General features: G+C 32.6%; 1 protein-coding gene across 5 annotated transcripts in view; it reads right to left on the bottom strand.

The window, feature by feature from the left end:
* The window catches only part of LOC125231435 (potassium voltage-gated channel protein Shaw), a 213,230-nt gene that overhangs the window by 5,182 nt on the left and 195,017 nt on the right, over positions 1 to 13,031 (bottom strand). For 2 of the 5 annotated variants that reach the window (XM_048136890.1, XM_048136893.1), the window contains 3 exons: positions 3,849 to 3,869; positions 2,566 to 2,691; positions 83 to 162 (listed from right to left, as the gene is read on the bottom strand). In XM_048136890.1, coding sequence (XP_047992847.1) covers positions 83 to 162; positions 2,566 to 2,691; positions 3,849 to 3,869 — 227 coding nt within the window. Of the gene's footprint in view, positions 1 to 82; positions 163 to 580; positions 841 to 2,565; positions 2,692 to 3,848; positions 3,870 to 13,031 lie in introns of those variants that run through there. The other 3 variants (XM_048136891.1, XM_048136892.1, XM_048136894.1) reach the window with 3 other exon arrangements.

Below are 13,031 nucleotides of genomic sequence, written 5' to 3' on the forward strand. Positions count from 1 at the left end.
TGAGTTATATGTTAAGTAGCTTGTCTATAGGTATAGTTTTTAGGCGGTTAGTGTAAAGCTTATATTTGTTTCGGACGTGTACCGCAGTGTTGGGAGTAATAGGTGTGTTGGAGGCTTCGGGAGGCGTAATGTTGTTTTTGATAGCTGTTTGATGGTTGTTGCCTGAAAAAATACTCGGGGTCACTTGCAACTCAAGAACTCACTTCACCACTATAAACATATTAAAGCGTTCGTAATCCTAATGAACAACTAAAGCAATCCGGGCACTGGTGACTGACACAGAAATTTGTTAAACATCAAAAATGACATACGATGCAAAATGCCAGAATTATTTTGAAACCACCAATCATTATAATAAAAAAAACGCGTGCTAAGTTTACCACGAGTTTTACAACTGAATAAATGATATACTTAGTAAAATTTTATGTTTGAAGAATCAAAATAGAAAATAACTGGAGGTTTCATAATTTCTAGCAAATTAATCACTACGACAACATCGATGGGGTTAAAGCGGGAAGCTGCTATACTAGCGCGGGACAGGGTCATACAACCCAAGAATGTCAAATTCTCGAACCTTCCGTCTCTGGCGAAGCGAAAGAACCTAGTCGGCTCCTTGTGCTGCTTGAAGATTGCCGTTTGTGCAATGATTATGGGTTAATGATTAGTGAAGTCTAGTTCATTCCTGTGAGCTAAGTCCGCGGGTGCAGGCGACAGTATAGAAAGCCTTCGGAGTTCCGACGGCGTCGATTTTGTGATGCTTCTAAAGCATGTTTAAGTTTTTTCTTTTGCAGTTGTTTGGTGTTGTTTGGATCATAGCCTCTAGCTCGCTACGATCACCATCTGTGGAGGATTACATTGCATAAGCTACAATTAGTTTTGTGAGTATTTTACATTCGTACGGTTAATATGGATTAACATTTTCAGCATTGCAAATATTATTTGCCATATTTGCATCGTAGCAAGTAACCTATTAAGTTCTATTCATAGAATATTGACCCAAATACCTATTTATGACAAAATATGGAACAATCAGAATCTCAAATAGAGTATCATTTTATATGAATGCAGAAAATGGCAGTCCATTAACTAATGCTAAATGCAAACATAATAATAAATTATGACGACGAATTTTAGTTGAAATGTTATTTTTGAATATGTTAGTGTATTATAACGTTAGTTGTATTCTTCTGCCGTGGTTTACCTGTAGTTAAGTGCTTCTACCTAGTGAAATTGCCTATACAAAAATCTAGGTACATCACACACATTCTAAAGTTCAGTCTTAATATTAAACATAGCCGACATCAAATAGAGAGTGAGCGCTGAAGTAGTCAAATACAATATCAGTTTACATATTTTTATTTCTAAATCAACATTAATTTTATATGTATATTCGATCGCTTTGGCAGTTACTGTTTGTGTTTGAAAAAGATTTAAATTTAAAAGTTTTACATAGATAGATAATCAAAATCATTAATATCGTAAATGATTCAAAAAACCCGTACGTGGGTTAAATTATCCAACTCTTAAACCGAACTTTGTAATTCTACGACCAAACTTCTCCATTTTCTTGCTAAGTGCATAACCCAAAGTTGCCTTGAAAAAATTGGATTAGCATTGGAGCGTCCTTACTTGACCCACTTTGTGAGATTCTGCGTGTTTGAAAACTTCTTTGTTTTACGAAGCAAATCTTAGTAAGTGCGTCTGTTAGGATTTAGATTTGTTCAAGCTGAAGAGGTCAATTTAAACAGGGATTTTGAAATCGTCAGACTCATTCAAGAATAATTTCGAGAAGACAATATTTATACTTCTTACTTTTTAAGGTTGTCTCTTTTCCGCAAGAGATAATAAAATAAAATATTGAATATCATACTCGCCATAAGTTGCTTCGCATTAAATGATGTATTTAATTTATGAGGTTTTAGTATTGATGTGCAAGTTGCGGAAACTTTCCAAAAAAATCTCAAATTTCTTGAAAAATTCACGAAACTTTCACGAAAAATAATGGGAATATAAATTTATGAAATGGAATGTTTCCGAATGGAAATTATGGAAAGTTTCCGAATTTTTCCTATGTGAAAATTTCAGAACTTTGGAAACTTTCCGTCGGCACATCAGTAGGTTTTAGGGATCAACAGAATTTAAAGGACCAGCTTTTTAAATTAATGACTTTAATAATAGCCTGTGTGGTGACGGGTTAAGAATTTCACCACCCCCTTTCTTCCCGTGGGTGTCGTAGAAGGCGACTGTGGGATATGGGTTAAATTGTGGCGTAGGCGAGAGGCTGGCAACCTGTCACTGCAATGTCACAGTTTGAAAAGAAAATGTCTTTCAACCCCTTACTTGCCAAGAGTGGCACTGAAGCTTTAATAGTTTCATGTGCTCTGCCTACCCCTTTATGGGATACAGGCGTGATTGTATGTATGTTGTTGTTGACTTTAATAACTATTCCTTAATTTTTCGTCATAACCATTGGATAATTTACTATCGTGACATCGTTGATTTAAATCCACTATCTCACGAAATTTCCTAATCTTTTGTATCAGCTAAGCAAAATCCAAGTCTTACCCATATTAGGTCCCATGATGTCCTTAGGGTGGTTGGTTTTGATGGCGTTCATGCGGCGGTTCACCGCTTGAGGTCCCATTCCTGGGGGCAATGCCCCGCCTGGACCTCCTGGGACACCTGGTGCACCTGCATTATAAACGAATTTAAAATATTCTGTATGATTTGTATGAAGGGATATGTGGAAAGGATAGGAACTAAAGCTCATTTAAAAGAAAGATTTTTTTTAGTTACAGAGCAAAAAAATAAGAAGAGATGGGGTAGGAACTGGGTTGTTCGAATTGACATCTCACTTTACTCCAAGATAAAATAATCAATGAAACTGAAAATACAAATATAATTTTCGCATCTTCTCAAACTGAAAACATGGAGATGTTACTCTAAAGTGAAGAAATTCCAGTATAATCTAAAATGATTTAGGAACTATTAACTCCATCACAAATAATGACCTTCCTTGAATATGCTTCTGCAATCTAGCTTCGGTTCTACAGTAACATTTGAAATACACCATCTTCAAACTAAACAAAATGAACCAGAAATGTGTTGCAGCTACAGATTGTTATGCGCAAGTTGGCAGCGTGATACAGCTTCTACTAAAGCTGGAGTTTTAGGATGAGCGTGAAGCCGTACAGAGCTTAGTCTGACCAATAAAAGTAGAAATTAAAAAGTATTGACAGACAGCATTGTATTTTCATCCCTTTTCAAAAATATGTGTAAGAAAACGGGACGACATGACGATGTTGCCACTTCAGTCAGATGACGATACTCACCATAAGATATTCCGAGTTGAGATTGACACGACACATTAATTTCTAACGATATTGTGGTCAAGTGTTTTTATAGCATTACTAGACCACCGTTTAAAATTATAATTTTAGATGGTTTATATGTTCAAACGAACGCAGTATTTATCTAGAGAAAATGTGGAGTTAAATTGTTATTTCTGTGTCCCCTTCATCATTGCGCAAAAAATGTAATGCCAGTCACGATTTAACTGCGTGCTTTTCATTTATGAAGCAAATTTAAAAATTTATGACGTTTTTGATTTTTTGACTGATGTAAATTTTAGGTAATGATTAAATATGTAAAATAAAAAAACACCCAATGAAATGATGACTCGCGTTACTTTTGCAATAGGATGAAACGGTGCTACATAAAACTTACAAATAAATATGAATGATCAATGACTACTTCAATTATGTAGATTCTACACAATTGTGTGTACTATTAACACTAAAACACTTTTAAATTAATTATTCTACAATTTTGAAAAGTTTTTGTTTTACCTGGTGTTCTCCCCACGGCAGCTTGGGTGGAAAGTGATACGATATTAAATAATAAATGTTTAAGGGATTCAATTTATTCATAATTTTATAATATTTTATACATTGAAGTGCATCTAAAAAGACACGGATGTGTAAATACAGGTGTTTGTGAATGTCAATGATTTGAACTGATTAACAAAGACAGTTATTGTGAAAGCTACTGGGTGTAATACTAGATTAGCTTTGTTTAAAACGACAACATCATGATTTTTTTTTCAAAGTGAAAGTGCAAGCTGTTTGGTTTTTAATATAGGTAGAATGGAATGTTCCAGTACTTCTTACTGGAATGTAATTAGAAGTAACATTATGAATACTTTTTTTTTTTTAAATTTTTAAATGTTTTACAATCCCTCTTCTCATTTAATATACTTATGTTGTTATTTTTATATTTCACTGGTTATATATCTGGTAGATAAACGAATATGTCAATTGTAGAAACACAAATATATGTACTTTTGCAAAAAAGTTAGTGTATTCAAATTGTTGAAATTTATATAAAAAACAAAAAATATTGAAATAAATGAAAAATATTAACAACAAAAAATATTAGTGAAATATTTCCTTTTTCCGAATATAAGGATTTCATCAAAATCTAACTTACATTCAAGTTTAAAAAAAAATTAAATGTTTAAGTACAGCTTTCAAAAATTACCAGTTGACCTTGGGTGGAGATGAACATTGTGTTTAGGAAACCTGCATGCATCTAAGAAGAATCAAATATTTTATTTTTTTAAAGTAGAAGTGATGTACGGGAAAATAAATTATTATTTAAATCGCGTACATAAAATATATTATGCATAAGTGGTTATCATTAGGAGGCTGTATGTTTATCTATACACTTCTTGTCTTGTTATATTTCACTTGTTATGTTAGGATTTAAAGTTTACTAAAGCACAAATAAATCGAGTTGAATTTCAAATAAAATCTGTTCTAATTAGGTAAATGGATTTGCTCATAAATGAAATAAAAGAAATTCACACTACGGGTAGAATCATGAGCGTTATTTTTTTATGTTGTCGCATCATGTCAATAAGCCAAATATGAGTAGTAGGTATATAACGGTTTCTCGAACACTCCGCGGCTACATAAGCGGGGAAATTTTTAAAAATTTTGTGCCTTAAGGATTCCTTATATGCAATAACGGCTTCTGCGTATATTAGCGCCCGTCCCACGGCTACGCGGGCAGGTATGTTTTTTTTGGTAGTTTTTTGTTCAAACCTTAGCTTATATAATAACGGATTCTGCGTTAATCGACGCCCTTCCCACGGCTACATGGGCGGGTACATTTTTTTTTGGGTAGTATTTATTCAAACCTTACCTGCTTCTACACCGGCTGATATTGGTTTTTACTTAGGGTCATAAATTACATCCCTGTGAGCGTAATAATTTTTAAGCAGGTGTGTGACTGTTTTTTTATCTATAATAGACATGGGAATCATTTCTTTGGAAACGATTTATAAAAGTTTTTGCGATGTAGGTATGCTCCCACGCAATAAAGATTAGGACTTATGAGACAAGGGTCGTGAGAATTACAAAACAATAAATTAAAGACACTTTTTAGCGCACAGGTGGATAGTAATAACGTTGAAATAGGACAAACGCATAGGATCTGTTTTTTTGTGTCTATTTTTTGTTGTTTTTAATTACAAAATATTTTAAAAAACCTGGTCTGGTTGATACAAAACTCGTTGCAACGTGTCGTGTCTTTACAACGGACAGGTGTCTCTTTTTTATAAATAGTTTTGTCATTAACTATAAAACATTTAAAAAATTGGTCTGGTAGACGCAAACACGTTGCAACATGTTCTACCATACAACGCACGGATGTTTGTTTTATTAGAATGTAGGTTTTTTGTGCTATCCGCGACGTATATGTATAAAGTGTATATGTGTGTGTTCACTAATAAAAGCACGGCTCAAATCGATGGGACCGTCAGTCCATCATATGGGTTTGTTTGAAATAGTGTCAATTGATACAAGTATATTTAAAGTGGTGCAAACTATTGTGATACTAGTATTATTCATCATTAGTGTCTATTTTAAAAGCTGTTAAGAACTTGTAGCGAACTACAATGGAGGTAAGCTTAACTATAACTGACTTTTTTATATTTATATATAAATATTACGTATCTACATGTGTCCCTTGCTATCCGATCTCTTACAAATGTTTATTTTTGTTTTAGATATCGAACGAGAACTCTCTTGAATACACAATGAAAAATTATTATTATGACAATTTGAGTGATAATGAAACTGAAGTTACAAAGCCACTTAAAATTCGAACCCAGAAACGAACCAACAATATTGATATATTTTTCGAAAAGCCCAAAAAGAAGCAAGCTTTAGAATATTCATCTACTGTCGCTCAATTGGCAAATGGACGTTTCTAAGGTCACTCATCTCATAAAAATTGACGTCTACGATATGAAAAAGTTGCGGGGTGTTCCAAACGACCAACACTGGAAACATGCAAATACGAGAATCAAATATTACACGCAGACCGAAGACGATGACTTTTATTGTAACACTCATGATTTAGTTTATAATATAACTAAACATATTGCAACTCAAAACGACTGTAAAAAATATTTCATAGAGACAAAGCCATAAATCACCCCCAACTCCGCCCACGTATCATCTCCCCACCAACGAACAACGCTCCCCACAAACGATTTTGGGACTATATATAGCCGGACAATGCTGAGCGAACCCATACCGCATTTCCATCAACACTCGCTTCATTTACCCGTGAAATATAGTGATATCAACATGGACCTGCAGGACTCATATGACAGTGAGCTTTACGAACGCTGTGAGGATATATCCGACCTCGTTAATACAGAGTTCGACCCGCATTTCCATCAACACTCGCTTCATTTACCCGTGAAATATAGTGATATCAACATGGACCTGCAGGACTCATATCATGATGAAGAGTTGATTGAAATTTGTGAACAAGTTGAACTGAAACATTCAAACTTCAAACCATATTCTCCGGCTTCGCCATCACCACCCCTATTAATCGGCAATCCTTTATTAATGACCTGGGAGGAGGAGGAAGAAGACGAGGAGGAGAAAGAACGAGATGCTATAGACATGGATAGCACACTTATATTAATAACTGATGAGGCATATGAGCCCTTATCATATGATACATTTGTATTAGACAGTGCCATACGATGTTCATCGCCTGTAGTATATGATGATTGGATATCGGAGTGGGGGGAAAACACGGGGGTGATGTAATATAGAACTATCTTCAAATATGTGTGTGTGTGTGTGTGTGTGTGTGTGTGTGTGTATATGTAATTAGATATTAAGTGATTGTAACACAAAACCTTTATTTTAAATAAACGATTAAATATTTTTGTTTGCATTTTATTTTATTTTACATACTTTCAATACCCAGATTGTGTACTTGTAATAAAACATAGGGGGGAAAAATAATATGAAAGACATTGTTTGGTAAAAAACTTATTTATTACACAAAAATATTTTTCTAAACATATTCTTTACAACCCAATCATTGTATATTGTATTATTTAAAAAATAGCTTAAAATATCAAACATTGTTTTACCATTAAATTTAAAATAAATATAAACTAAACAATATTCACCGCAAACTGAGGTGAAATGATTTTGAACAGATACATGATTATATAACCATTTCTTTGAATTTCTTTTTAAAAATAATTTATGATAACCAGAAGGCTTTCTACCAAAAGAGTCGAAATATTCACCATTACCATGAATGTCAATATGTATGGCTACCCAATGTGAACCAGGCTTAAAATCAGGGTCTAAATTGCTTATGATATAAACTGGTAGATCCATGAAAACAGGTATTCTGTTAGCTGGATAAACGTGCGACTCAATATTAGGACAAATTTTTTTCATACATATTTTAATTTCCTTGGTATTCATTATATAATAGGTACTTATTTAATGCACAGATGAATTCACTATCAAGGTTTAGGAACTAATGAACTGATGTTTTATAAATATAATATATATAACTAAGAACTAACTATTATAATCTACACTAACATCTCGGTGTTTGTTTATTTCAATTATATTATCAAACTCTGCGTAAACAATGCAATTAACAGTCGTAGCAAGAGCACTTTCAAATCGAACTTCTAATCGTACACTGCCGTGTCTAACAAGATTCCAATGAGAAGTCGAACTTGCTGATAAATCAGGTGTTAAATCGAAACACATCAAACAGTAACCATTTCCGTAGTCTGCTCTACTGATTGAATTTCCTTCATTAAGAAAATGAATACCCGTTCCAGAAAACAAGGTGTGATATGTTGAAACCATTAAGCCGCTACTGAAAGATGGTTGTAATGTTTTTGAAGGAACTTGATGTCCATCTACATATAAACTAAATAAGTTCATATCGTGATGATGAAAATTAAAAGGATTACTTTTTAAACTTCCATTAAAGGCTGCATTATCAACAAAGCCTATGATGCACCTTTTTGGGACTTGACCAAGGAAAATATTATCAAGTGATTTGCCTTGTACACCTGATGGTATTGTCAGTACTTTAACTTCTGCTCTTGTGATGGGATACTTAGCAGTTGTTGAAGCTAAAACTTTTTGATGTGCAAGTAAAACGCTTGGATTGATTTTTGTTCTTCTAATTATCAAACTTGCATCCATTATAAGTACTTTAAGTTTTTTATCCTGATTACACATGAGATTGAACGACTCCTTGGATCGTACTAATTTAACACGAACTTCGACACCATTTATTAAAAACTTTTCTTGGTTGAAAATGTCACCGTGCAGGTGTCCTATCATTTCAACTTCTTTGCTGTCTTTAATAAATTCTTGTCTTTTAGTCCACCCTTTATTATTTGCATCGGTTCCATTCATATGACCTGAAGTGTCTTCGTACCATAACCCACATGTGAGATGAGACTGTTTTGCTGCTGGTCCATAATTTAGTAGAGTCTCCATATACGCACGGTATGCATATGTGTTATTAGGCGGTGAGACTAGTTTTTGATTTAAATAAATATCCAATTGGTTGAAAAGTGAATGTAACCAATTATTAACTGGAGCTACGTGAGTTTCTGCTGACTTGATGTTAGTACCATCTTGATTCAATATCTTAGCTTTGACATGCAGTAAAGTGTGTGAAAGATCAATATAGTCATCACCTGAACCTGGTACTTGAAATTCAATAGGACCATCATCACTAAGAGAAGAAATAGGTTTATAATGTACCCACTGCCCATTTTCTATACTTGTTTGCGTTGATGGTAAGGCAAACAAATCTAATTCGGACTTAGCGCATTCGCATGAATATAAACTTGTCGAGCTAAATACCGAATTTGAGTCTTATCTCTAGGGTTCTTAAAATAAACAATGTATGTTGTGTTCAGAGATATGTCACGTTGTCCTCTCCCTTGATGAAACAGATTTTGTGTTATATAGAAAACGCTTAAATTTCTATGGTGACTACCTTTAGTAAAAATATCAACAATACGTCCATCTGATTCTCTCATTAAATCATCGATTATGAGTAGTTTAGGTTGCTTCCCATCAAACATACTTAAATCGGGAATACCTTGGATGTAAACAATGTCATTCAAAGTATACAGTGGCTGCATTTCATCATAGCACCAGAGCACTTCACTAAATTGTGTATTACACATTTTATCAACATTTTTTAAAAAGTTGGTAACAAAGTTTGATTTCCCGCATCCGCTTGGACCAGCAATAATAGCTGTAAATGGATGAATAAAATGATGCATTTTAGAAAAAGGTCTTCCTCCTATCAAGACTTTAATGAAAATAACACACTTTTTTGATCACCTATTTATTTATATGTAAAACTACAAATTCACGTATAAACTAAATTAATCATCATATTAATAATATTAATATCAAAATACAAATTATATATTACACATAGATATACACATCTAAATCTTATTGTTTTAAACACACCTTATGTAAAATAATAACTAGTCTAATTTTAATATAAACAATTTTCAGTTATTAATAAAAACATTTAATTTTTAAATAAACTTTTTTGATACAGATCATCCCCTATCAACCAACACAAGCTTATTAACAATAAATACGCTTAAATAAACCACATATACAAGTAGATCCAATTATATTTGTATCGATTTCGAAGTTATTTTATAAATATTGATTTCATTTCCTTAGCTTATAATGACCCCAAGCTAAGGTGTCGAATGATTCTTCACAAAGATATCTTTTAGTGTCGGAATGTGACAACGAAATTTTATTGATTTTTTGTGTAAAAATTACATGTTTTAAAGACCTAAATCTATACATTTCTGATAGTAAATTTTTCTTTTCCATTAAACAATCTTTGTAGTCTTGTAGATTAAATTTATTAGTGACACATTTATTCACACCTTTAGCCTTAGACACTAATGTGTGATTAGTTTTTACACCGTTTTTATTATCCACTACATTTTCAACATTTAGCGCGTACATTTTAGACCTTAAACCAATAAATTCTTTTAAAATGTTACCTTTATTCTCATCTTTAAAATAACCTATTTTCTTTTTGTTTATACATGGAAAACCAAAAATATTATTAGGAGCATAGTCTGAAGTATCGAAATATTTTTTCAGGTCGTTTTTTATGTCAGAGTAAAAGTCTTCTGTAAAAACGTGATATATAAAACTATCTGTATCAGTATACAACAATTTCACATTGTTCTTGAATTTTTGCTGCATATATTCATAATGAAATGTATACATTAATGTTTTTGATAAGTCCAATATACAAAATCCTAAGTATATTGGCTTATCGTATAACACCGTAGTCTTTTTTAACTGAACTGCAGCTAGATTTTCAGAAAAAATTGAAATACTATGAAATTCAGGTCTTGCGATATAGCTTTCCACTCCTTTCATATGACCTTTGTCTTTCCAGTGTGTTAGCAATTTCACATCAACCCTTTTTTCAATATTTTCCATAGTCTTTCCAAAAACAGCATTGTTCATTAATTTATAAAAGTCTTTTTCAAAATCGGTTTCTGCTAATGTTCTCAACGAAGTGTTGAGATCAATATACTTTTTGAGCCAGTTAGTTTGTTTGAATTTTAATATTCTATGAACTTTAGTTAGATTTAATCCATTGGTTAAACATTGTTCAAGATTTCTGTAGTGGATAATATATTTTGTTTTATTGTTTAAATTAGGAATTAATTTTTTTTGTTTACTTTCGTCTATTATATGTTCGGCACAAAACGGTAGATCCGAATGTAAATCATGTAATGAATCTGGATACTCCATATCGACTTCTAAAATATACCCATAATCAGAATTGTTTGGAACTTTGAAGTCCGTATGTGGATCAACCCATTCAAATTCACCAACAGGAAGGTGTTGCGACATCGCCCAACCATACAAGTTATTAGCATCGAGGTAAATAAGATAAGATGACGGTTCATTTGGATTAAATTCTGACATATAATAATTATTTGACTTGCCATAACGATTGCTACATTGTGATATTCCACCTCGTAACCCTTTTTTAATAAATGCTATTTTATCAAAATCTGTTAAAAGTTCAAGTTTAATTTCTGTCATTTTTAACATAGCATCCCAACTGAGACCAGGAGCTGTAAAATAATGAGTTGGATCCAAATTATATGTTTCAAGACACACTGAACGAAAATTTTCAAAGATATCAGTCAAAAGGAGAACATCTGTTTTTAGATATAAATTTGAATAATCCAACATTGTCTTGCAGTCGAAATGAGACCATACACTTTGTGCATGTTTATAATCCTCATCTGTTATAGAGCTATCTGTTAAGGAACTGTAAAAATCATCTATTTTAGGTAACGATGTTGCATTAAGTGATTTAGTCGATTTCATAAACTCATATGGAAATATACCCTTCTGCTTTAAAAGTTTAAAATCTTCATATCTAGGGTATTGTTTCCTTAATTCATGGAATTGACGTTCTTGAAGGTTTCGGGCTAATTTATCTAAACTGCTAGACATGAATCTAAAAGAATCAACAAATCTAAGCTCTAAACATTTCCCATCAATTTTAATATTTTTGCTGAACGAAATATATTTTTCTTTATTTTGGGGTATAATTTCAGTAAGCCCGTCACGAAAATTTAATGCCTGTACAATAAAATGTGCATCGTAATTACTTAGATTATGAAAGAATATTGGTACAAACGATGGAGGTTTGAATTTATTATTACAAATTTTATGGGTTACGCCTTGGAATTTCCCTGTGTTCCAATCGTAACAGAATACGCTTTCTGATTCTAGCGCGTTATTACAAATAAAACATTTGACATTACCTTCTCCGATTTTATCTAAATCACTCTGAGTTAATTGAATGGGCTGTTTCCTAAAATTAATATATTTTATTAATTTTGCTAAGTCGTTATATAGAGTATTCATAAATACATTAGCACAGTCCGGACCTGTATATGAACGGTAACATGAAAGGGTATCATCAAATGAACACTTAATAAAATAACCAAAACTGTAAGCTTCATGTTGTTGAACATTTTTTGTGTACGATTTAGAGGGCTTAGGATTAGGACACTCAGATGATGTAGATGGTTTTGGACAATCGTATAATGTAGATGGATTAGAACAATCGGATGATGAAGACGAGTCAGAATGACTCGATGCTGGAGGTGGTACAGGATTTAAAAATGCCTCAAAATCTGCATAAACAACAAACGGTAATTTAAGCTTTCGGTGATATTTATCAAAAACAATATAATCGTTTGAAATGATATTACCGTACCAATCTCTTTTTTTCTTCTTTTCGTGACTTGGTAGATCAACAACAACGTGGCTACAATCATTATTTTGATGATTTATTAGTTGTTCATTTGAGGTAAACGCTAGTAAACATCCATCACAAATGTGATAACTAGATTTGGTAGTTGAAATCTGTCTGCTTACTAGTCGAGATAGATTTCTGATGTAACAGTAATGTCCCTGGCTACCCTTACATATATATAGTAAGTTAATGTGTGTTGGTTTACGGCATTTGGTAAAGTAAAGTGGCCCGTTTACTTCGTGCGATTTTGAACTTTCATTGTAATACAATCCAAAAATATTAATACTTATATTATTTAATTTCTCTACTTTATGCACATCTGT

Source organism: Leguminivora glycinivorella, chromosome 11 (assembly GCF_023078275.1).
Source record: "Leguminivora glycinivorella isolate SPB_JAAS2020 chromosome 11, LegGlyc_1.1, whole genome shotgun sequence".
Taxonomy (NCBI): domain Eukaryota; kingdom Metazoa; phylum Arthropoda; class Insecta; order Lepidoptera; family Tortricidae; genus Leguminivora; species Leguminivora glycinivorella.